Source organism: Thalassophryne amazonica, chromosome 12, assembly GCF_902500255.1.
Source record: "Thalassophryne amazonica chromosome 12, fThaAma1.1, whole genome shotgun sequence".
Lineage (NCBI taxonomy): Eukaryota > Metazoa > Chordata > Actinopteri > Batrachoidiformes > Batrachoididae > Thalassophryne > Thalassophryne amazonica.
This window is the reverse complement of record NC_047114.1, coordinates 103,317,613-103,343,218: the sequence shown is the minus strand read 5'-3', so window position 1 is coordinate 103,343,218 and position 25,606 is coordinate 103,317,613. Positions and strand designations below refer to the sequence as shown.

Below are 25,606 nucleotides of genomic sequence, written 5' to 3'. Positions count from 1 at the left end.
GTTACCTGTGCTGCTCCACAGCCTGTCCAGTGGATTTTGATTTTATTTTTTTGGGCGCTGTTGTCGTGCGTTACCTGTGCTGCTCCACAGCCTGTCCAGTGGATTTTTATTTAGCGCTGTTGTCGTGCGTTACCTGTGCTGCTCCACAGCCTGTCTAGTGGATTTTTATTTTGTTTTAGCACTGTTGTCGTGCGTTGCCTGTGCTGCTCCACAGCCTGTCCAGTGGATTTTTATTTTTATTTTATTTTTTAGCACTGTTGTTGTGCGTTACCTGTGCTGCTCCACAGCCTGTCCAGTGGATTTTTATTTTATTTTATTTTTTAGCACTGTTGTTGTGCGTTACCTGTGCTGCTCCACAGCCTGTCTAGTGGATTTTTATTTTATTTTAGCACTGTTGTCGTGCGTTACCTGTGCTGCTCCACAGCCTGTCTAGAGGATTTTTATTTTGTTTTAGCACTGTTGTCGTGCGTTGCCTGTGCTGCTCCACAGCCTGTCCAGTGGATTTTGATTTTGATTTTATTTTTTTTTGGCACTGTTGTCGTGTGTTACCTGTGCTGCTCCACAGCCTGTCTAGTGGATTTTTATTTTATTTTTTACCACTGTTGTCGTGTGTTACCTGTGCTGCTCCGCAGCCTGTCCAGTGGATTTTATTTTATTATTTTATTTTATTTATTTATTTATTTTTTTTTAGCACTGTTGTCGTGCGTTACCTGTGCTGCTCCACAGCCTGTCCAGTGGATTTTTATTTTATTTTTTAGCACTGTTGTCGTGCGTTACCTGTGCTGCTCCACAGCCTGTCCAGTGGATTTTTATTTTATTTTTTACCACTGTTGTCGTGCGTTACCTGTGCTGCTCCACAGCCTGTCCAGTGGATTTTTATTTAGCGCTGTTGTCGTGCGTTACCTGTGCTGCTCCACAGCCTGTCCAGTGGATTTTTATTTTTATTTTATTTTATTTTTTAGCACTGTTGTCGTGCGTTACCTGTGCTGCTCCACAGCCTGTCCAGTGGATTTTTATTTTGTTTTAGCACTGTTGTCGTGCGTTACCTGTGCTGCTCCACAGCCTGTCCAGTGGATTTTTATTTTGTTTTAGCACTGTTGTCGTGCGTTACCTGTGCTGCTCCACAGCCTGTCCAGTGGATTTTTATTTTGTTTTAGCACTGTTGTCGTGCGTTACCTGTGCTGCTCCACAGCCTGTCCAGTGGATTTTTATTTTGTTTTAGCACTGTTGTCGTGCGTTACCTGTGCTGCTCCACAGCCTGTCCAGTGGATTTTTATTTTGTTTTAGCGCTGTTGTCGTGCGTTACCTGTGCTGCTCCACAGCCTGTCCAGTGGATTTTTATTTTGTTTTAGCACTGTTGTCGTGCGTTACCTGTGCTGCTCCACAGCCTGTCCAGTGGATTTTTATTTTGTTTTAGCACTGTTGTCGTGCGTTACCTGTGCTGCTCCACAGCCTGTCTAGAGGATTTTTATTTTGTTTTAGCACTGTTGTCGTGCGTTACCTGTGCTGCTCCACAGCCTGTCTAGAGGATTTTTATTTTGTTTTAGCACTGTTGTCGTGCGTTACCTGTGCTGCTCCACAGCCTGTCTAGTGGATTTTTATTTTATTTTAGCACTGTTGTCGTGCGTTACCTGTGCTGCTCCACAGCCTGTCCAGTGGATTTTGATTTTGATTTTTTTTGGCACTGTTGTCGTGTGTTACCTGTGCTGCTCCACAGCCTGTCTAGTGGATTTTTATTTTATTTTTTACCACTGTTGTCGTGTGTTACCTGTGCTGCTCCGCAGCCTGTCCAGTGGATTTTTATTTTATTATTTTATTTTATTTATTTATTTATTTTTTTTTAGCACTGTTGTCGTGCGTTACCTGTGCTGCTCCACAGCCTGTCCAGTGGATTTTTATTTTATTTTTTAGCACTGTTGTCGTGCGTTACCTGTGCTGCTCCACAGCCTGTCCAGTGGATTTTTATTTTATTTTTTACCACTGTTGTCGTGCGTTACCTGTGCTGCTCCACAGCCTGTCCAGTGGATTTTTATTTAGCGCTGTTGTCGTGCGTTACCTGTGCTGCTCCACAGCCTGTCCAGTGGATTTTTATTTTTATTTTATTTTATTTTTTAGCACTGTTGTTGTGCGTTACCTGTGCTGCTCCACAGCCTGTCCAGTGGATTTTTATTTTGTTTTAGCACTGTTGTCGTGCGTTACCTGTGCTGCTCCACAGCCTGTCCAGTGGATTTTTATTTTGTTTTAGCACTGTTGTCGTGCGTTACCTGTGCTGCTCCACAGCCTGTCCAGTGGATTTTATTTTATTTTTTAGCACTGTTGTCGTGCGTTACCTGTGCTGCTCCACAGCCTGTCCAGTGGATTTTTATTTTATTTTTTACCACTGTTGTCGTGCGTTACCTGTGCTGCTCCACAGCCTGTCCAGTGGATTTTTATTTAGCGCTGTTGTCGTGCGTTACCTGTGCTGCTCCACAGCCTGTCCAGTGGATTTTTATTTTTATTTTATTTTATTTTTTAGCACTGTTGTCGTGCGTTACCTGTGCTGCTCCACAGCCTGTCCAGTGGATTTTATTTTGTTTTAGCACTGTTGTCGTGCGTTACCTGTGCTGCTCCACAGCCTGTCCAGTGGATTTTTATTTTTTTTTAGCACTGTTGTCGTGCGTTACCTGTGCTGCTCCACAGCCTGTCCAGTGGATTTTTATTTTGTTTTAGCACTGTTGTCGTGCGTTACCTGTGCTGCTCCACAGCCTGTCCAGTGGATTTTTATTTTGTTTTAGCACTGTTGTCGTGCGTTACCTGTGCTGCTCCACAGCCTGTCCAGTGGATTTTTATTTTGTTTTAGCACTGTTGTCGTGCGTTACCTGTGCTGCTCCACAGCCTGTCCAGTGGATTTTTATTTTGTTTTAGCACTGTTGTCGTGCGTTACCTGTGCTGCTCCACAGCCTGTCTAGAGGATTTTTATTTTGTTTTAGCACTGTTGTCGTGCGTTGCCTGTGCTGCTCCACAGCCTGTCCAGTGGATTTTGATTTTGATTTTATTTTTTTTGGCACTGTTGTCGTGTGTTACCTGTGCTGCTCCACAGCCTGTCCAGTGGATTTTGATTTTATTTTTTTGGGCGCTGTTGTCGTGCGTTACCTGTGCTGCTCCACAGCCTGTCCAGTGGATTTTTATTTAGCGCTGTTGTCGTGCGTTACCTGTGCTGCTCCACAGCCTGTCCAGTGGATTTTATTTAGCGCTGTTGTCGTGCGTTACCTGTGCTGCTCCACAGCCTGTCCAGTGGATTTTTATTTAGCGCTGTTGTCGTGCGTTGCCTGTGCTGCTCCACAGCCTGTCCAGTGGATTTTTATTTTTATTTTATTTTATTTTTTAGCACTGTTGTGCGTTACCTGTGCTGCTCCACAGCCTGTCCAGTGGATTTTTATTTTATTTTTTAGCACTGTTGTTGTGCGTTACCTGTGCTGCTCCACAGCCTGTCTAGTGGATTTTTATTTTATTTTAGCACTGTTGTCGTGCGTTACCTGTGCTGCTCCACAGCCTGTCCAGTGGATTTTGATTTTGATTTTATTTTTTTTGGCACTGTTGTCGTGCGTTACCTGTGCTGCTCCACAGCCTGTCCAGTGGATTTTGATTTTGATTTTATTTTTTTTGGCACTGTTGTCGTGTGTTACCTGTGCTGCTCCACAGCCTGTCTAGTGGATTTTTATTTTATTTTTTACCACTGTTGTCGTGTGTTACCTGTGCTGCTCCACAGCCTGTCCAGTGGATTTTTATTTTATTATTTTATTTTATTTATTTATATTTATTTTTTTTTAGCACTGTTGTCGTGCGTTACCTGTGCTGCTCCGCAGCCTGTCCAGTGGATTTTTATTTTATTTTTTACCACTGTTGTCATGCGTTACCTGTGCTGCTCCACAGCCTGTCCAGTGGATTTTGATTTTATTTTTTAGCACTGTTGTCGTGCGTTACCTGTGCTGCTCCACAGCCTGTCCAGTGGATTTTGATTTTATTTTTTACCACTGTTGTCGTGCGTTACCTGTGCTGCTCCACAGCCTGTCCAGTGGATTTTGATTTTATTTTTTACCACTGTTGTCGTGCGTTACCTGTGCTGCTCCACAGCCTGTCCAGTGGATTTTGATTTTGATTTTATTTTTTTGGGCGCTGTTGTCGTGCGTTACCTGTGCTGCTCCACAGCCTGTCCAGTGGATTTTGATTTTATTTTTTACCACTGTTGTCGTGCGTTGCCTGTGCTGCTCCACAGCCTGTCCAGTGGATTTTTATTTTTATTTTATTTTTTAGCACTGTTGTCGTGCGTTGCCTGTGCTGCTCCACAGCCTGTCCAGTGGATTTTTATTTTGTTTTAGCACTGTTGTCGTGCGTTGCCTGTGCTGCTCCACAGCCTGTCCAGTGGATTTTTATTTGTTTTAGCACTGTTGTCGTGCGTTACCTGTGCTGCTCCACAGCCTGTCCAGTGGATTTTTTTTTTGTTTTAGCACTGTTGTCGTGCGTTACCTGTGCTGCTCCACAGCCTGTCCAGTGGATTTTTATTTTGTTTTAGCACTGTTGTCGTGCGTTACCTGTGCTGCTCCACAGCCTGTCCAGTGGATTTTTATTTTGTTTTAGCACTGTTGTCGTGTGTTACCTGTGCTGCTCCACAGCCTGTCCAGTGGATTTTTATTTTGTTTTAGCACTGTTGTCGTGCGTTACCTGTGCTGCTCCACAGCCTGTCCAGTGGATTTTTATTTTGTTTTAGCACTGTTGTCGTGCGTTACCTGTGCTGCTCCACAGCCTGTCCAGTGGATTTTTATTTTGTTTTAGCACTGTTGTCGTGCGTTACCTGTGCTGCTCCACAGCCTGTCCAGTGGATTTTTATTTTGTTTTAGCACTGTTGTCGTGCGTTACCTGTGCTGCTCCACAGCCTGTCCAGTGGATTTTATTTTGTTTTAGCACTGTTGTCGTGCGTTACCTGTGCTGCTCCACAGCCTGTCCAGTGGATTTTTATTTTGTTTTAGCACTGTTGTCGTGCGTTACCTGTGCTGCTCCACAGCCTGTCCAGTGGATTTTTATTTTGTTTTAGCACTGTTGTCGTGCGTTACCTGTGCTGCTCCACAGCCTGTCCAGTGGATTTTTATTTTGTTTTAGCACTGTTGTCGTGCGTTACCTGTGCTGCTCCACAGCCTGTCCAGTGGATTTTTATTTGTTTTAGCACTGTTGTCGTGCGTTACCTGTGCTGCTCCACAGCCTGTCCAGTGGATTTTTATTTTGTTTTAGCACTGTTGTCGTGCGTTACCTGTGCTGCTCCACAGCCTGTCTAGTGGATTTTTATTTTGTTTAGCACTGTTGTTGTGCGTTACCTGTGCTGCTCCACAGCCTGTCCAGTGGATTTTTATTTTTATTTTATTTTATTTTTTAGCACTGTTGTTGTGCGTTACCTGTGCTGCTCCACAGCCTGTCTAGTGGATTTTTATTTTATTTTAGCACTGTTGTCGTGCGTTACCTGTGCTGCTCCACAGCCTGTCTAGTGGATTTTTATTTTGTTTTAGCACTGTTGTCGTGCGTTGCCTGTGCTGCTCCACAGCCTGTCCAGTGGATTTTTATTTTTATTTTATTTTTTAGCACTGTTGTTGTGCGTTACCTGTGCTGCTCCACAGCCTGTCCAGTGGATTTTTATTTTTATTTTATTTTATTTTTTAGCACTGTTGTTGTGCGTTACCTGTGCTGCTCCACAGCCTGTCTAGTGGATTTTTATTTTATTTTAGCACTGTTGTCGTGCGTTACCTGTGCTGCTCCACAGCCTGTCTAGTGTCGGATTCCCTGTTTGGGAATCCGCTAGCTTAGCGTAGCTACTAGCTCTTAGCCGTTTTAGCATGGCGGCTTCTCCTGTCTCTCCCGTACTTTTCTGCTCTGGGTGTGAAATGTTTAGTTATTCCTCGGCCTCTTTTAGCAGTAACGGTACATGTAATAAGTGCAGCTTATTCGTAGCTTTGGAGGCCAGGCTGGGCGAATTGGAGGCTCGGCTCCGCACCGTGGAAAATTCTACAGCTAGCCAGGCCCCTGTAGTCGGTGCGGACCAAGGTAGCTTAGCCGCCGTTAGTTCCCCCCTGGCAGACCCCGTGCAGTCGGGAAGGCAGGCTGACTGGGTGACTGTGAGGAGGAAGCGTAGCCCTAAACAGAAGCCCCGTGTACACCGTCAACCCGTTCACATCTCTAACCGTTTTTCCCCACTCGACGACACACTCGCCGAGGATCAAACTCTGGTTATTGGCGACTCTGTTTTGAGAAATGTGAAGTTAGCGACACCAGCAACCATTGTCAATTGTCTTCCGGGGGCCAGAGCAGGCGACATCGAAGGACATTTGAAATTGCTGGCTAAGGCTAAGCGTAAATTTGGTAAGATTGTAATTCACGTCGCCAGTAATGACACTCGGTTACGCCAATCGGAGGTCACTAAAATTAACATTGAATCGGTGTGTAACTTTGCAAAAACAATGTCGGACTCTGTTGTTTTCTCTGGGCCCCTCCCCAATTAGACCGGGAGTGACATGTTTAGCCGCATGTTCTCCTTGAATTGCTGGCTGTCTGAGTGGTGTCCAAAAAATGAGGTGGGCTTCATTGATAATTGGCAAAGCTTCTGGGGAAAACCTGGTCTTGTTAGGAGAGACGGCATCCATCCCACTTTAGAGGGAGCAGCTCTCATTTCTAGAAATCTGGCCAATTTTTTGGGATCCTCCAAACTGTGACTGTCTAGCGTTGGGACCAGGAGGCAGAGCTGTGGTCTTATACACCTCTCTGCAGCTTCTCTCCCCTGCCATCCCCCTATTACCCCATCCCCGTAGAGACGGTGCCTGCTCCCAGACCACCAATAACTAGCAAAAATCTATTTAAGCATAAAAATTCAAAAGAAAAATAATATAGCACCTTCAACTGCACCACAGACTAAAACAGTTAAATGTGGTCTATTAAACATTAGGTCTCTTTCTTCTAAGTCCCTGTTGGTAAATGATATAATAATTGATCAACGTATTGATTTATTCTGCCTAACAGAAACTTGGTTACAGCAGGATGAATATGTTAGTTTAAATGAGTCAACACCCCCGAGTCACACTAACTGTCAGAATGCTCGTAGCACGGGCCGGGGCGGAGGATTAGCAGCAATCTTCCATTCCAGCTTATTAATTAATCAAAAACCTAGACAGAGCTTTAATTCATTTGAAAGCTTGTCTCTTAGTCTTGTCCATCCAAATTGGAAGTCCCAAAAACCAGTTTTATTTGTTATTATCTATCGTCCACCTGGTCGTTACTGTGAGTTTCTCTGTGAATTTTCAGACCTTTTGTCTGACTTAGTGCTTAGCTCAGATAAGATAATTATAGTGGGCGATTTTAACATCCACACAGATGCTGAGAATGACAGCCTCAACACTGCATTTAATCTATTATTAGACTCTATCGGCTTTGCTCAAAAAGTAAATGAGTCCACCCACCACTTTAATCATATTTTAGATCTTGTTCTGACTTATGGTATGGAAATAGAAGACTTAACAGTATTCCCTGAAAACTCCCTTTTGTCTGATCATTTTTTAATAACATTTACCCTGATGGACTACCCTGCAGTGGGGAATAAGTTTCATTACACTAGAAGTCTTTCAGAAAGCGCTGTAACTAGGTTTAAGGATATGATTCCTTCTTTATGTTCTCTAATGTCATATACCAACACAGAGCAGAGTAGCTACCTAAACTCTGTAAGGGAGTTAGAGTATCTTGTCAATAGTTTTACATCCTCATTGAAGACAACTTTGGATGCTGTAGCTCCTCTGAAAAAGAGAGCTTTAAATCAGAAGTGTCTGACTCCGTGGTATAACTCACAAACTCGTAGCTTAAAGCAGATAACCCGTAAGTTGGAGAGGAAATGGCGTCTCACTAATTTAGAAGATCTTCACTTAGCCTGGAAAAAGAGTTTGTTGCTCTATAAGAAAGCCCTTCGTGAAGCTAGGACATCTTTCTACTCATCACTAATTGAAGAAAATAAGAACAACCCCAGGTTTCTTTTCAGCACTGTAGCCAAACTGACAAAGAGTCAGAGCTCTATTGAGCTGAGTATTCCATTAACTTTAACTAGTAATGACTTCATGACTTTCTTTGCTAACAAAATTTTGACTATTAGAGAAAAAATTACTCATAACCATCCCAAAGATGTATCGTTATCTTTGGCTGCTTTCAGTGATGCCGGTATTTGGTTAGACTCTTTCTCTCCGATTGTTCTGTCTGAGTTATTTTCATTAGTTACTTCATCCAAACCATCAACATGCTTATTAGACCCCATTCCTGCCAGGCTGCTCAAGGAAGTCCTACCATTATTTAATGCTTCAATCTTAAATATGATCAATCTATCTTTGTTAGTTGGTTATGTACCACAGGCCTTTAAGGTGGCAGTAATTAAACCATTACTTAAAAAGCCATCACTTGACCCAGCTATCTTAGCTAATTATAGGCCAATCTCCAACCTTCCTTTTCTCTCAAAGATTCTTGAGAGGGTAGTTGTAAAACAGCTAACTGATCACCTGCAGAGGAATGGTCTATTTGAAGAGTTTCAGTCAGGTTTTAGAATTCATCATAGTACAGAAACAGCATTAGTGAAGGTTACAAATGATCTTCTTATGGCTTCGGACAGTGGACTTATCTCTGTGCTTGTTCTGTTGGACCTCAGTGCTGCTTTTGATACTGTTGACCATAAAATTTTATTACAGAGATTAGAGCATGTCATAGGTATTAAAGGCATTGCGCTGCGGTGGTTTGAATCATATTTGTCTAATAGATTACAGTTTGTTCATGTAAATGGGGAATCTTCTTCACAGACTAAAGTTAATTATGGAGTTCCACAAGGTTCTGTGCTAGGACCAATTTTATTCACTTTATACATGCTTCCCTTGGGCAGTATTATTAGACGGTATTGCTTAAATTTTCATTGTTACGCAGATGATACCCAGCTTTATCTATCCATGAAGCCAGAGGATACGCACCAATTAGCTAAACTGCAGGATTGTCTTACAGACATAAAGACATGGATGACCTCTAATTTCCTGCTTTTAAACTCAGATAAAACTGAAGTTATTGTACTTGGCCCCACAAATCTTAGAAGCATGGTGTCTAACCAGATCCTTACTCTGGATGGCATTTCCCTGATCTCTAGTAATACTGTGAGAAATCTTGGAGTTATTTTTGATCAGGATATGTCATTCAAAGCGCATATTAAACAAATATGTAGGACTGCCTTTTTGCATTTACGCAATATCTCTAAAATCAGAAAGGTCTTGTCTCAGAGTGATGCTGAAAAACTAATTCATGCATTTGTTTCCTCTAGGCTGGACTATTGTAATTCATTATTATCAGGTTGTCCTAAAAGTTCCCTAAAAAGCCTTCAGTTGGTTCAGAATGCTGTAGCTAGAGTACTGACGGGGACTAGCAGGAGAGAGCATATCTCACCCGTGTTGGCCTCCCTTCATTGGCTTCCTGTTAATGCTAGAATAGAATTTAAAATTCTTCTTACTTATAAGGTTTTGAATAATCAGGTCCCATCTTATCTTAGGGACCTCATAGTACCATATTACCCCATTAGAGCGCTTCGCTCTCAGACTGCGGGCTTACTTGTAGTTCCTAGGGTTTGTAAGAGTAGAATGGGAGGCAGAGCCTTCAGCTTTCAGGCTCCTCTCCTGTGGAACCAGCTCCCAATTCAGATCAGGGAGACAGATACCCTCTCTACTTTTAAGATTAGGCTTAAAACTTTCCTTTTCGCTAAGGCTTATAGTTAGGGCTGGATCGGGTGACCCTGGACCATCCCTTGGTTATGTTGCTTTAGACGTAGACTGTGTTTCATAATTATTGTATGGCCTTGCCTTGCAATGTGGAGCGCCTTGGGGCAACTGTTTGTTGTGATTTGGCGCTATACAAGAAAAAAGTTGATTGATTGATTGACATAATCCTGCTAAAAGCCAGATAAATAAATGGGTGAGAGAGCATATCTCACCCATATTGGCCTCTCTTCATTGGCTTCCTGTTAATTCTAGAGTAGAATTTAAAATTCTTCTTCTTACTTATAAGGTTTTGAATAATCAGGTCCCATCTTATCTTAGGGACCTCGTAGTACCATATCACCCCAATAGAGCGCTTCGCTCTCAGACTGCAGGCTTACTTGTAGTTCCTAGGGTTTGTAAGAGTAGAATGGGAGGCAGAACCTTCAGGCTTCAGACTCCTCTCCTGTGGAACCAGCTCCCAATTCGGATCAGGGAGACAGACACCCTCTCTACTTTTAAGATTAGGCTTAAAACTTTCCTTTTTGCTAAAGCTTATAGTTAGGGCTGGATCAGGTGACCCTGAACCATCCCTTAGTTATGCTGCTATAGACGTAGACTGCTGGGGGGTTCCCATGATGCACTGTTTCTTTCTCTTTTTGCTCTGTATGCACCACTCTGCATTTAATCATTAGTGATCGATCTCTGCTCCCCTCCACAGCATGTCTTTTCCTGGTTCTCTCCCTCAGCCCCAACCAGTCCCAGCAGAGGACTGCCCCTCCCTGGCCTGGTTCTGCTGGAGGTTTCTTCCTGTTAAAAGGGAGTTTTTCCTTCCCACTGTAGCCAAGTGCTTGCTCACAGGGGGTCGTTTTTGACCGTTGGGGTTTTACATAATTATTGTATGGCCTTGCCTTACAATATAAAGCGCCTTGGGGCAACTGTTTGTTGTGATTTGGCGCTATATAAAAAAATTGATTGATTGATAAATATACTCAGGCAATTTTATTATGTCCTTCATGGGTGTAATACATTTTAAAAGTCACTGACAGCACCTATAATAAATTAGCCTTAATAACAGATGTCAAAGTCATTTACAAGTCTTCTTTAATAACAAGTGACTGGGGTTATTGTTGCACTGAGTGAAGTGATTAGGGGATTATGGTTAACCTTCTGAGCCCTGACCAATGACCCAACAAGACAAACACTGACTGTCTGAACAAAGTCCTTCTAAACACTCACCAGAAGAATCATGTCCAGGATCTCTGTCTAGACTTGGCTCATCACTAACCTTTAATGTGTTTTGTGTTTACAACCTTCATAGAAATTTGCCTGTAACTTGATGAGGAATAGAGGAAGCAGTGTGTTTCTGTTTTGTTCGTACTTCCTTTATTTTGTGGCTATCTGCAGCATGTCTGTGTTTCTGTGCACGCTGTGTGAATTTACAAAACACACGTGATCATATGAAGTTGTCACATATGCTGAATTTGGTTGCGTTCTCCTTTTCGTGATGCACTTACCTGTTGTGGATGTGACACAGGTGTTTCTGTATTTGCTAGTGACCTCTTAATTTGGAAGCACCGTGGCTTCACTCTGCCACCAAGGATATTTTCTTGTCCCTATTCATATGTTGTTAATCAGAAGAGGACCATGATACAGGGTGCTGTGTCCACCTGAGGGCCGCTCCCGTTTTACCGCTGTGTGCCGACAGCTCCAACTCACCTCCGCCGTCTCTCCTCATCCTTTAGGACTTCATAGATGGCAACCAGCTGCAAAACCACACACAACCTCAGATTCAGCAACAAAGCAAAAGCTCAGGATTCAGTGTCCAACAGGGTTCCAGTTCAGTCTTAAAAACAATCTTAAATACATAATAGAAGAACCTTTGTTGTCATTGAACACACACACACACGCACACACACATACACAACCCAGTCTCACGGCAAGCTGTGATTCAGCAGCACGAAATATACATTAATCTGTTGGTTTGTGATACTGTGACAAAAACGCCTCATTTTCGTCACAACAGCACAAATTCATTCTAATTCATTCCGTGATGGCTGCATGAAATTACAAGTGAAGTGGGAGGTCGGGGTAGTTATGGTTGGGAGTAGGAGTAGGGTTAGGGTTAGCTCTAACCCTAACCTCTAGTAGGGGTTAACTCAGTGATCTCCCCGGGTGATCCCAAAGGCTTGTGTCGTCTGGCTTTACCGACAGGATGGCTGCTTGCAGTCAGGTCGTCAGCTTGCTGGACCCCAGAGGTGGAAGGCGTTTGTTGAAAATGGTTCTGGTAGCTTTTAAAAATTTGTTGGAGCCAGATTAAAAGTCTTCGTGAATTAAAAAAAACTCAACTGGGAGTGAAACACCGTCTCTGTCTGCAGTTCCAAACCTCAGGTTTTTGTTGAGACAGCATTGATGTATTTATGTAATTAGGGCGAATCGAGGCTATGCTACAAATATTATGTCAAGTAAGAGATAAATGTTTTGACTTATAAATAGTATTTTGCCATATTACATGATTCCCTTCAAATGGAAAGATGAGTTTATGAGCTAGCAAACATAGCTGATCTCATGCTAACATGCCTAGCCCAGTTAATGCTACTCTGCCACAAGAACTAAGGTTGTCAGCTACAAATATTAAACATTTTGTTATTTATTTAACATTGATATTTAGATAAATGCATCATAAATTGTTCTGTAGAGCTGATTAATTTCATAAATTAACTTTTTTTTTTTTAACAGGTGGGCTTAAATGGTACATCCCATCAAAATGCATACAAACTACAGTGAGCGCATGCTAATATTCAATGACAAGAACTTTATATTTCTGAATGTGTGCACAGTAGTAACTGCTGGCTCCATGCCTAGTTTGTGAGTATATCCTACATTTTGAAAGGAAAGCATTGTCTTTTTTAAGTCTTCCTCATGGTGGAACCATTTAAGTCCAGCATGCTTCATTTAAGCCCACCTCATGTATTTCAACAGAGAATTTAAATACAAGTTAAATACATTTTTCTGTTCAAAAGTGTTTAAAAGTAACAGTTCACTATGTGACTTTAAATTACTGATCTACTTTACTAGATAGATAGAAAAATAGAGACGGATAGACAGACCGATATATAAAATGTAAATATGTTACATTTTTAAAAAAAAGACATGTTCACTGTTATCTAATAAATATATTGCTATGTATGTGAAGGCTCTCAGTTGTCCAGGTGGTTTCCAAAGTAGAGAAGCTTGAATCTTCGACTGGACTGGGTAGCTTGACGCGAGGACGTTTCGCTTCAAATCGCAGAAGCTTCCTCAGCTAAAACACTTGCTCTGGTAGTCTGACTTCTGTCTTGACTCTTGTAGAGAAGAACAAACAGAAGCCAGCAAAGCTGAAGTTTTAAACCTAACCAGACCCCTCCTACCGAGAGGCAGACTGCTATAGGCTAGTAACTAAACAATTGCTCTAATTAGCACCTACTGTGCTCTAGTTAGCGCTCTCCTAATGACAGGGTAGCTGTCCCTCCTAACAATGGGACTGACAGCTCTCCTGACAGCTGTCCTGATGATGTGAATGACTCATTACCATTAACTAAAGACTGAAACTGCTTTGACCTGAGTACCCCATTGTAAACAGGGGACAAAGCATGTCTCAGACCCCTCCCTGGTTAAGGCTGGGTTTCAACTGTTTCACATACAATGCCTCCTTGACCCCTCTCTCATACCATTTCTTTTCTCTGGCTACGATTTTAACTTCCTTGTCCTCAAACATGTGGTTAGTGTCTTTAAGGTGGAGATAAACTGCAGACTGAGGTCCACCGGTGCCCTCTCTACGGTGCTGGTATAACCTTTTGTGTAACGGTTGCTTAGTCTCACCTATGTAGTGTTCGTTACAGTTTTCCTGACATCTGATAGAATACAAGGTGTTAACAGGTTGTGTTCAAGGTGTTAACAGGTTTAAGGTAAACTGGGATTTTGTACTGTCTGAAGATCCTCTGTAGTTGAGGTGGGCTGGTGCTGAATACAGTCCGGGGAGAGGAGGAACAAAGTCCGGGGTGCAGTGGAGATGGCCAAGGGGAAGAAGGTGGGGGGGGTCATACTGTCATCTAGCGCCAGTAGAGTGTAGTGTCATCTCGTGATGTTTTAGCAGTAGACGTGGTGGGAATCTAACGGCACGCAAACCCGCTTTTGCGGGAAAATTTACATAAACATGTTCAGCTCTTTATTTTATCTTGTTTACATCCAGATGACACAAACCATTACATATCTCTGCATCTTTTGTTTCGGTTAGATAGAAAGTCCATTATATCCTGAAAATAACGTATTCCGACTTTTTACCAATGTAAACAAAAAAAAAAACAAAAAAGCAACAACAATCTGCGTGTCCAAAATTCCGAGTTTTGTGGTGAAGTGTGCCGCCTCCTGTCTCTCTGTACAGCCTCTGTAAATCCGAACATTCACTTTCAATGAAAGCTCAGAAGCTTTGTTGTCGGATGAAGCAGTGTTCGTTTCTTCACTGTGTCAGCCTGATGTTTCTGCTTTTCCTAAAATGTACATCACACGCTGAGAAATGCTGACAGATGCAGAGTAAAATGCAGAGTAATAAGATGTTTTCCAAAAAATGCACCTGCGACTCAGAGGAAAGCTGGACGTTTTGTTTTTTTTGTATTTTTATTTTTTGACAGTATAGAGGGGTGTCAAAATCTGAATCACAAGGACAAGGTGATATTTTCTCACACTGAAGTGAATGCTCCCAGCCTGGTGATATTGTGACTTTTCAAATTGAAAATTATGCAGCGGAAATGTCTGGAATGTCCCACATTTTAAATTGTCTTTCTGTACATTCTTTTTTCTTTCAAATAAGTTTACTGAACATTTGTTACATACAGTGTGTCAATGAAACACAAACATTTTAGATTAATTTAAGTACTGTAATCAACAATTCAGCACAGAATCAGACCAGAAATAAAACAAAGATTTTCATTTCTGTCTTTGGGGTTCAGGACACAAGGCCGGATAGGACCCCGAGTGGAAGCGTTGCATGCCGCTTCGGGTGGTACTTCCCAACAGCACCGCTATACTAAACATTTTTGGGGAGAACCCTGAACTAGCAAAGTTTTTTGGGCGTTGCTATTTTCGGTGTTAAAAGTGGGGCCCGTAGCGCCCGAACCATAATAGCTGGAGCAAATGTGATGGCATATTTGGAATCTGTGGATGTTTTTGCCCCAGAAAACATCTTCAGATAATTTTCAGTGACCTAGCTTGATGAAATTCAGAGGGGAAGAAAGCAGTGCTCAGTGACAGTGCACTGAATGTCAGACATGGAAGCTGGACGGATTCATACTCGCTAGGCGAAAACGCCCTCTGGCAGAAATGGGTAGTACAGATCGGCGGTTTTAATTAACCACAAAATGTGGGCAATTAAGGGGATTTGTGAAAGAGAGATGATGTGCGTCTGTAACTAAAGGTGTGAGGTGAGCAGATCCAGAGAACATTGAGGACAAAAACTAGGAACTCCACGCTTAGTGTATAGATATATAGATTTGATTGTCTTAAGCTGTTCATGTAAGATGTAATGAGCTCAGACACACGAAAGACTACAGAAATACAGTTCCTGGTTCAGCAGATAGTTTGATCAATAGTTAATCATGACAATCAGGTTTAGACTGCTTACCTGTCTGAACTGAGTCTCAGCATTTTCATCTTTGTTCTTGTCAGGATGCAGAGACAGAGACAGGCGCCGGTACGCTTTCTTAATGTCTGCCATCGAGGCATCCTGAAAACATGCAGAAGGTCACATTTCATTTCAATACTGCAGTAAGGTGGGTGCTAGCGAGCCAAGATGGAGTAAAGACGTGTGTTTCAGAGCTCCTGCATCCTTCCACATATTCTTTATCAAAAACGATCTTTTGTTACAAAAGTGACCTAAACTGGACTGTTGGCAGTTTGTAGTTCGAAGTGAGACACATATCATTGCACGTCTCTCTCAAATGGCAGACAAACTACATAAATTCAGGTACAACGATAGCACAGCACAGCTAGCAGCTAACACTAGATCTATCACGAGGCAGCGCACTTCAGAAGATAAAGACCCACAAAAAAAAAACTTGGACATGAGCGAGGAAGTAAAAGCTGAGGTTTTGGCCTCTATACGAGGTGACATCTCCAAAATTATAAGAGGAAATACGGAGTGTACTTTCTGAGGATTTAGACGCTCTCAAGGCTGACATTAAGGCTATACGCAACGAAATCACCAGCAACGCCGCAGCAACACGAGCACAAATCACATCTATGGGAACTGATGTTGAGGACGTGAGAGTTTATCAGCATGGTCTGACGAAGTAACAACATTGCAGACTACTGTGAGTGAACTCCAGAGTGAACTAGTGAAAATACAGGACAGATGTGAGGATATGGAGGGAGAATGAGACGCAGAAATAACCGAATAGTCGGCGTTGAAGAGCAGCCAAATTCCGCCAGCCCTAGTGAGGTCTCTAAGATTATCAAGGAGGCTTTGCAGATGGAAAGGGCTGTAAAAGTTGACCGTTCACACCGTGTGCTCGCACCCAAGAATGTGGTAGATGGACCCCGAGTCATAATCGCTAAGCTGCATTATGATGGAGACGCGGTGGACATTTTGAGAAGAGCTAGGGACCAAGCTCCGCTGACCTATAATGGGAAAAGGATCGCAATATTTCCAGACTACACTACCAGCATGGCCAAAGCAAGAGCCGCCTTCGTGGGTGTACGGAAAGTTTTACGAGGACGGACTGATGTGCACTATGGACTACTTTACCCAGCAAGACTCAGGATTACTTACAAAGAGGACAGTAAGGAGTTTTGAGACCCCGTGAAAGCCATGGCTTACGTTAAAGGGACTATCCTCCCCGCCTCAGTCACTGGATTGGAAACTTAAACGGACCCTTAAGACTAACCTGGGACGACTTGGACCAGTGGTTTGCAACATTGGATCATTTGTGTTTTGTTTTATCTGAAGGTGCCCTTTCCACCACTTATTGTGAATATGAACAGTATTTTATCCAAGTTCTTAATTGGTCTGTCTCAGGAAAAATGTTTAAAATGGTTTTATTTAACTAACCCTCATATAAATATTATAAAGTTAAAGCTAGAACTGCTTGCACATTCTGTATGAATATTTCTGATATATTTCACATGTTATTAAGGTATTTATATTATTGGATGCAAGAGCCTGAACTTTCGCAGTTATTCTTTTTACTTTCTCCACTTTAGTATTATTTACACACAGCCAGTATCTGTGGCGTGTGTTTGTTGCTACTTATTATAGTGGCTAGGGACCTAAACCCACCATTTTGCACAATGTTATTAACACACAATGTTAAATGTTTTTGCGTTCCGATCCTTCTGTTCCCCGAGGATCTAATTACACTTAAGCGAACAACAGAGCACCTGTACATCAATCTTGCCAAACATGGACATACTGTACAGCAATATTATCACATCTTAAGTTGTTATTCTGGTTTTCAGCATTTACTTTATTCAAATGATTGGTCTTGTATGCTAACTGGCCGTCTCTGCCTCCATCACATTAATGTTTTGCAGTTCATGTAATAGCCATGAGTACATTAACTGTAATAAGTTATAATGTAAGGGGTATTCATAGTCCAATTAAAAGAAAGTATTATTGCAACTCAAACAATCAAGGTGTCAGGTAGCACTTCTACAGGAAACACACTTGTCAAATGATGAACACGAAAAATTGAAAAAGTCTTGGGCTGATAAAATTTAATATTCATCACAGTGCTCTGGAAGGAAGAGGGGGGTAGCCATATTAATACATAGGCAAATCAACTTTACTGAAACTCTGGTCCACAGAGATAGGGAAGGCAGATTTATATTGGTGAATGGGATAATTGATGGGATAGCAGTATCATTTATAAATGTACATGCTCCCAATGAAGATGTGCAGGGTTTGTAAAATCAGTTTTTAATATGATTGCGGAGTATAGCTCTGGGCTTCTGATTTTGGGGGGGGATTTTAATTGTGTAATGTCAAATTTGGATCGACAACCTCTTTCTCAAACCCCCATATCTAAAATGGGTAAAATGCTAAAAAAAAACTTATCTGCAGAAGCTGGCTTAGTGGATATATGGCGGTCTAAATTTCCTAAGGAGAGGAATTTTACCTTTTATTCGAACAGACACACATCTTACTCATGAATTGATCACTTTTTTACTGCTAAAGCTGAAGTATACAGAATTGAAGATATCACAATATTGCCCATCACAATTTCTGATCATGCCCCGTTGTACTCCAATGGGATATAGGACTGACCCCACCATCCAAGCAATGGAGACTGAATGCCTCTCTTCTTAACGATAAGGAATTCATTGCTCTCATTAAAACAGAGTTTAATAATTATTTAGATATAAATAGAACACTGGAGACATCTCCAATTATGCTGTGGGATTGTGCAAAGGCTTATTTACGAGGCTGCATTATTTCCTATGCAACAACAACAACAAAAAAAAGACAAAAGGCGGCCAAACAGCAAGAATTAGAGGTTAAAATAAGAGAATTGGAATCCAAACATAAACAGAGTAGAGCACCCAACATCTTGAACGATCTGAATATATCTCGTAGGGAGCTTCAAGACTTACTATCAGAAAAAACTGAGGGAAACCTGCGCTTTGCAAAGCAACAGTATTATGAAATGGGAACAGAACAAGTAGACCTCTTAGCCTTCAGACTTAGAAAACAGCAGTCTTCAAGGTAGTTCAAAAGCTAAATTAGGTCATAAATCTATTATAAAACCAAGAGAGATAGCAGAGACATTTGCTGAGTTCTATAAAGCTCTATACAGTGATAATGATACTTGTTCCGACGAGGCCAGTATAGCAAACTATTTACACAATATAAATGTCCCTGAATTACCCAAGGTAGTAGCTAAAGAACTGGATGAGCCAATTCAAGAAAGGGAAATAAAACAAGTTCTCATCCCTTAAGAATAATAAATGTCCTGGCCCGGATGGCTTCATAAATGAATTTTTTTTAAATGTTTTGGGGATATTCTTACCCCTCCTTTACTGGATGCATACCACCATGCTCTTGAAACCAAAACAATGGCGCCATCTTGGTCTGAAGCCACGATAGTAGTATTACATAAAGAGAGTAAGGACCTTACCGACTGCAGTTCATATAGGCCGTTATCTATGCTCAACGGAGATGTACACATTCTCACAGCTATTCTTGCTAGACGATTAAATGATATAACGCAAATCATACATCCAGATCAAACCGGGTTTGTTGCTGGGAGGCACTATGGAAATAACCTACGGCGAGTATTAATATTATATCCCATCAGAAAGAGAAAGTAACAACAGCTATATTTCCTTAGATGCCCAAAAAAGCATTCAATCGCGTGTCCTGGAAATATCTAATTCAGACATTGAAGAGGTTTAAATTTGGGCCTAAATTTGCAGATTGGATACACACAATTTACTCGTCCCCACAGGCAGCTGTCAGAGTCAATGGTGTCAGATCGTCCAGTTTCAATTTAGAGCGTGGGTGTAGGCAGGGGTGCCCGCTGTCGCCCCTTTTTATTCGCAATTAGCATTGAACCAATGGCCCAACTCATCAGGGACAATGATGACATTAAGGGAATCTGATTAGCACAGAACATAAATCTCACTCTACGCCGAAGATGTTCTATTATATCTGACAGAACCTATAACATCAATACCACGAATCGCCGAAGATGTTCTATTAATCTGACAGAACCTATAACATCAATACCACACTTGAAGGAATGATTTATGAATACGGTTATTTTTCTGGTTATAAATAAATGTTGATAAGACAGAAGCAATGGATATCAATAGTAGCATCGCCCTCAGCGTAAAGCGACAAAGTGGTTTTAGGTGGCCGAAAGAGGGTATTAAGTATTTAGGCATCAATATTCCTCTCTCTCTACATGATTTACATGTAGAGAGAGAGGAATATTAAACAAATATGTAGGACTGCTTTTTTGCATTTACGCAATATCTCTAAAATCAGAAAGGTCTTGTCTCAGAGTGATGCTGAAAACTAATTCATGCATTTATTTCCTCTAGGCTGGACTATTGTAATTCATTATTATCAGGTTGTCCTAAAAGTTCCCTAAAAAGCCTTCAGTTAATTCAAAATGCTGCAGCTAGAGTGCTGACGGGGACTAGAAGGAGAGAGCATATCTCACCCATATTGGCCTCTCTTCATTGGCTTCCTGTTAATTCTAGAATAGAATTTAAAATTCTTCTTCTTACTTATAAGGTTTTGAATAATCAGGTCCCATCTTATCTTAGGGACCTCATAGTACCATATCACCCCAATAGAGCGCTTCGCTCTCAGACTGCAGGCTTACTTGTAGTTCCTAGGGTTTGTAAGAGTAGAATGGAGGCAGAGCCTTCAGCTTTCAGGCTCCTCTCCTGTGGAACCAGCTCCCAATTCAGATCAGGGAGACAGGACACCCTCTCTACTTTAAGATTAGGCTTAAAACTTTCCTTTTTGCTAAAGCTTATAGTTAGGGCTGGATCAGGTGACCCTGAACCATCCCTTAGTTATGCTGCTATAGACGTAGACTGCTGGGGGGTTCCATGATGCACTGTTTCTTTCTCTTTTTGCTCTGTATGCACCACTCTGCATTTAATCATTAGTGATCGATCTCTGCTCCCCTCCACAGCATGTCTTTTTCCTGGTTCTCTCCCTCAGCCCCACCAGTCCCAGCAGAAGACTGCCCCTCCCTGAGCTGGTTCTGCTGGAGGTTTCTTCCTGTTAAAAGGGAGTTTTTTCCTTCCCACTGTAGCCAAGTGCTTGCTCACAGGGGGTCGTTTTGACCGTTGGGGTTTTACATCATTATTGTATGGCCTTGCCTTACAATATAAAGCGCCTTGGGGCAACTGTTTGTTGTGATTTGGCGCTATATAAAAAAAAAATTGATTGATTGATTGATTTGTTTCACGTCAATTATAGTAAAACTCCAGACATAATTAAAAATGATCTAGAGCGGTGGTCAGCATTACCTCTCTCTTTTCTTGGTCGCATAGAAACTATCCGTATGAATGTTCTCCCAAGATTGATGTATTTGTTCCAAATGTTACCAATAATAATACCAAAGTCCACATTTGTTGAATTGGATAAAATTATCTCAAATTTATTTGGCAAGGTAAGCGCCCTCGCATAAAATTCAAAACACTCCAACGAACCAAAGTAAAAGGGGGGCTCAATCTTCCTGTGCTAAAATACTATTTCTGGGCAGCTCAATTAAAGCCGCTGATATCATGGATTCAAAGTGATAACCATACACGATGGGTGGTCTTTGAACAAACGATGTGCTCTGAACCATTAACGGTTTTACCCTTTTTAGATGTTTCAACGAAGGGTTTGTCATTGTGGACGAGAACCACCCTCAATATTGGAATAAAGTACGAGTTGCATTAAGTTACCAAGAGCTCTCTCAATCCTAACAAGCATTGGACATATGAAGTCCTTTACTCCGAATATCCTAGACAAAGGTTTTGCAAAATGGGCTGATCAGGGCTGGTGGTTTATTCATAATCTAACTGATAAAATAACCTTATGTCATTTGAAGAGCTACGTAGGCATTTCCAACTCCAGAAAACCGATTTCTTTAGGTATCTACAGTTGCGCTCTTTTCTGACCACACACAAGGAATGGGAAAGTGTTAAACCCCACACCAATAGAAAATTTCCTATCTCAATTCCAAAAAGGTGAAGGGGATAAGAAACTGATAAAGTTATATAGGGTATTTTTTATCAATGGATCAGCATAAGCCTACTCAAACAAAACGAAGATGGGTGGCAGAGATGGCCAAAACCATTTCTGATGAAATGTGGGAGGAAGCATGGGCAGTGGCTCACAAAACTACAAATTCCAATACATGGGGGGAGTTTAAATGGAAGCTTCTTAGCAGATGTAGTTGCTAAGATGGACCCCAATGCACCAAGCTTGTGTTGGAGAAACTGCGGTACAGCAATACCTAAACATACACACATCTTCTGGTCATGCCCTAAACTAAAAAACTTTTGGGATGAGGTATACAGGGCTCTAAACCAGATTTTTGAAGCGGTCATTCCAAAGGATGTTACAGTTGCGATACTTGGCATTGTTCCGGAAGAGGTGCAGGAAGGGTCTAAATCATATCTCTTAAACATCCTCCTTACAGCAGCTTTGAAGTGTATTACAACTAAAGCCACCCACTTACAATATCTGGGTCCAAGAAGTAAGGGAACTTTACCAATTGGAAAGATAACATACATGTTAAGACTTCAAAAGCCTATTTTTGCTGCCCGGTGGGGTCGTACAGAAGCCTTATTCATGTAAAGCCACATTCTGTACACCTAAATTGCTCTTTCTTGGATGTTGTGTTGGCAGTGCCTTGGTACCCCCCATTCATTTTCCCTTTTGACGTTGTGATGCTGAAACCATGTATACTTTGCTGTAAAAAACTGATTGTGATGTTTATTTTATGGCATGTTTCAACGGAGTGCTATACTAATGTAACATATATTACTGACGTATGATTGTGTGATATGCTGTGTTATGAAAAGATTCAATAAAAAAAAATCTAAGTTAAAAAAAAAAATACTGCAGTAACTAAAATAAGTATTTATTTTGTCAGTCCAACATGAAATTTTACCAGTGTCAGTAACAATCCAAGTAAAGAAATCAATACAAATAAGTACAGATATTAAGTTATGTGTAATAAAGTGAAATGACAGAAAAAAAAAAAATATTGAACACCTGAAGAAAGGGAAGTGGAAAAAGACATGGAAAGCCAAGATACCAGCTAAAATCTACCGTATTTACTCTCATAAGCACCCAGGACCTGCAATTTTCATGAATGGGGGTGTTTTTGACAACTGTGAGCATGTGCATGCTGTACACAGTATGGCCTTACGGTACGTATACATACTGCATGCAAGAGGAGCAACACAGACTCAAAACAAATGTTTTCTGCACACAGTAGCTGCTACACAATTACATAAAATGACTCTGCACAAACATTTTACATTCAAGTTAAAATGTATGAAAGAAGCTGAAGAGAAGGGGAGGCACCATGCCACTTGGATTTTCCTAGTCCACAGGAAATGCATATGGGAGTGGTGTAGGAACAAGGATAAGCTTGCAACCCTGGCCAAAAACAGTAAGACAGCTGCTTTTGGGGGGGGGGGGAGCAGCAGATGTTCAAGTGGCAGGGAAGGGTCTGAAATAAGAGGCACTGCGGCTACATAAGCAACTTTGAAACCAGAACAGAATTGAGATTTTGTGGCAATGAGGTAGGACTATTTCATTTGCATTTTACTGTGTTCTCTCAGGAATTCACAATTTCACTACGTGCAATGTGACAAAAATAAATCAAGGGGGAGCTTCTATTAGAGAAGGAGCATTTATTAGACTACATACAGTATCAGTTATTAGGAAGCAGTCCTGCCTAGGGTTGTCGGGAACCGGTTCTTTTCGAGAATCGTTAAGAAATGATTCAATCCACCGACACCAATAACATTTTTGCTTAATTCCCTTATTGGTCCTTCAGAGTGGCCATTGTTTTTGAAGGTGTTTGTCGGGAAAATTATAATTTCTCTACATTGATTACAGACCCTGCAGCGGGTCTGTAATCAACCGTTTCTGCAGCGCAGCTCTGCTTTGAAGCCTGAAGCAATGAAGCTAGAGCACGACCGATATATTGTCCGGCTGATATAAACCTTTTTCAAAGTACTCACTATCGGCCAAAATTTGGCCGATAGAACGCCGATAATTTCTCAAACAGAACAGTTACTGAAATAATGTTTGTGTCGGCAATGTAAAATGTCCTTGCATCGTTTGTCCAGTAGATGGAGCTCTGACTCCATTCAACTGAGAGCTGCTTACACCCCTGCTTAAATGTGTTCATCACCGGCCCCCGTAGTATATCAGGGTCCATGTTTTCTTGTTAAAATGTTCTACCAGCACTGAAACCAACCTCGGCTTGCACTAAGGTTGTTTGAATGTTTTTTGTTCTTGAAAGCTGCAGAATAGAAAAATAAAGGAGTGCTGTGAAAATGTTTCCTTAGTGTTTGTGTTTCTTTCCTCTCACAATTACTTGTCTGCAACTGAAAACGTTTTTCTACCTGTAATATAACCTAAGTTGCAGCAACAAGAGGTACAAGATCAGATGTATTTCACAACTCTTTTTAAGGATATGTATTTGCTAATTTCACAGGTTTAATTCTTGATTGCATTTTTTGAACTTGAAAATTTTTCTCTGTTATATTTATGAGGACAAAGCTTCAGCTTTTAGCTCATACTCATTAAAAAAAAAAAAATAATAATATCGGCTGATTTATCGGCTATCGGCAATTCAGCAGATTTATCGATTATCTGCATTTTTTTCATCCAAATATCATTATAGGCATCGGTCTCAAAAAATCCATATCGGTCGGGCTCTAAATGAAGCAGTGCTTCGACCCACTGCTTCGTTGGTTCTTTTCTTCACTGCTTTTCAGAAGCGACACATCTGCTTCTTAACCCCACTCAAAGCCATTTAAAGGTGTCAATCATGAGCCACTTCTGTGCTGATTGAAGTCACTAACTGGGACTCTTGTCTTGTTGCGAGAAAGAAACGAGAATCGTCCTCCGTTCCGTTCTCAGAGCTCCAAACCCTGTGTGGCTCTCTGCTGAGTCGACTTAGAGTCCGGTCTGAATTAATAACTTCAATGCAAATTGCTGTTTAAATCAAATAACACCTCTTTCCAAACGTTGTAATACAAACAAACTGCAATCGATCAAAATGTTTTTTTCCTCCCAAATTGAGATGTCCTGCACTGACATGCAGCAGCCGACTGAGTTCAGCTCAGAGGTATGGCATGACATTCATGCCAAAATGTCTGAAAGGAAATGCTTTTGACAAAAAACTACAGCTTTTGTTTATTTCTATTTATGTCCAGAGATCAAGGATCCACCATGTAGATTTTATTTAAGCCCAGAGATCAAGGATCCAGTGACCAATTTCATATTTATTTACTTTAAGACTCAATAAAATGGCATTGAAAGATAAAATCTTATTACCCATCCCTAGTGCTGCCCCTTGTCAGTGCAAATTAATATCAGCTGGTTCAGTCCCAACTGATGGCCAATAAAAAGGTCCGTCATTACCAAGGTGTCACACAAGAAATGTCTCATGATGGGTAAAACAAAGAGCTCTCTCAAGATCTTAACCTTATTATTGTTGTGTGGGCCGCCCGAAGAGGAGGTACTGCTGGCTCACCACCAGAGGGCGCCCTGCCTGTTGTCGGGTTTCAGGCACCAGAGGGCGCAGTTGCGGAGGAGTCACCAGGTGCTCAGAAGCTGACAGCTGTCACACACATCACAGCCATCCATAACAAGCCTGGGAGAGACATCAGAACTCTGCCGAGTTATCTGCTTACCCTAAAGGTAACTCGCTCAGCCGCTTTGTGCCGTATGCACATTCATTGTTTTCTGAAGTCTTTGCAGTTGTGATTTATACTTGCAGCTTGTAGCCGAGTTTGTGGAAGTTGGAGGAGTTGGCGTCTCCACTCCTAACTTCTGATTTACTAAGTATAACAATTGACACTGCACGTCCTCCAGTTTTCCTCTGAACTCTGGGAGTATCTGGATTTATTCCCACAAGAGGTTTTCTGTGATTGACCCACCTTAACCTGTGTCTCTACCTGCCAGCAGTACCGGATCTGACAGCTGGAAGCAGTGGCCACCTGGGGACTCAGGACTTGGTGGCTCCGGCGTATTTCAGGTCTCCGTTGGCGGTGGAACATCGTGGGTCTCGGCTCTTCTCTGGTTAGGCATCTCC

The 25,606-nt window shown here is 41.6% G+C and overlaps 1 protein-coding gene across 1 annotated transcript in view; it reads right to left on the bottom strand.

The window, feature by feature from the left end:
• Positions 1-25,606, bottom strand: part of dnajc1 (DnaJ (Hsp40) homolog, subfamily C, member 1) — a 125,931-nt gene that overhangs the window by 79,096 nt on the left and 21,229 nt on the right. The window contains 2 exon segments of the mRNA XM_034182648.1: positions 11,499-11,545; positions 15,439-15,540. Coding sequence (XP_034038539.1) covers positions 11,499-11,545; positions 15,439-15,540 — 149 coding nt within the window.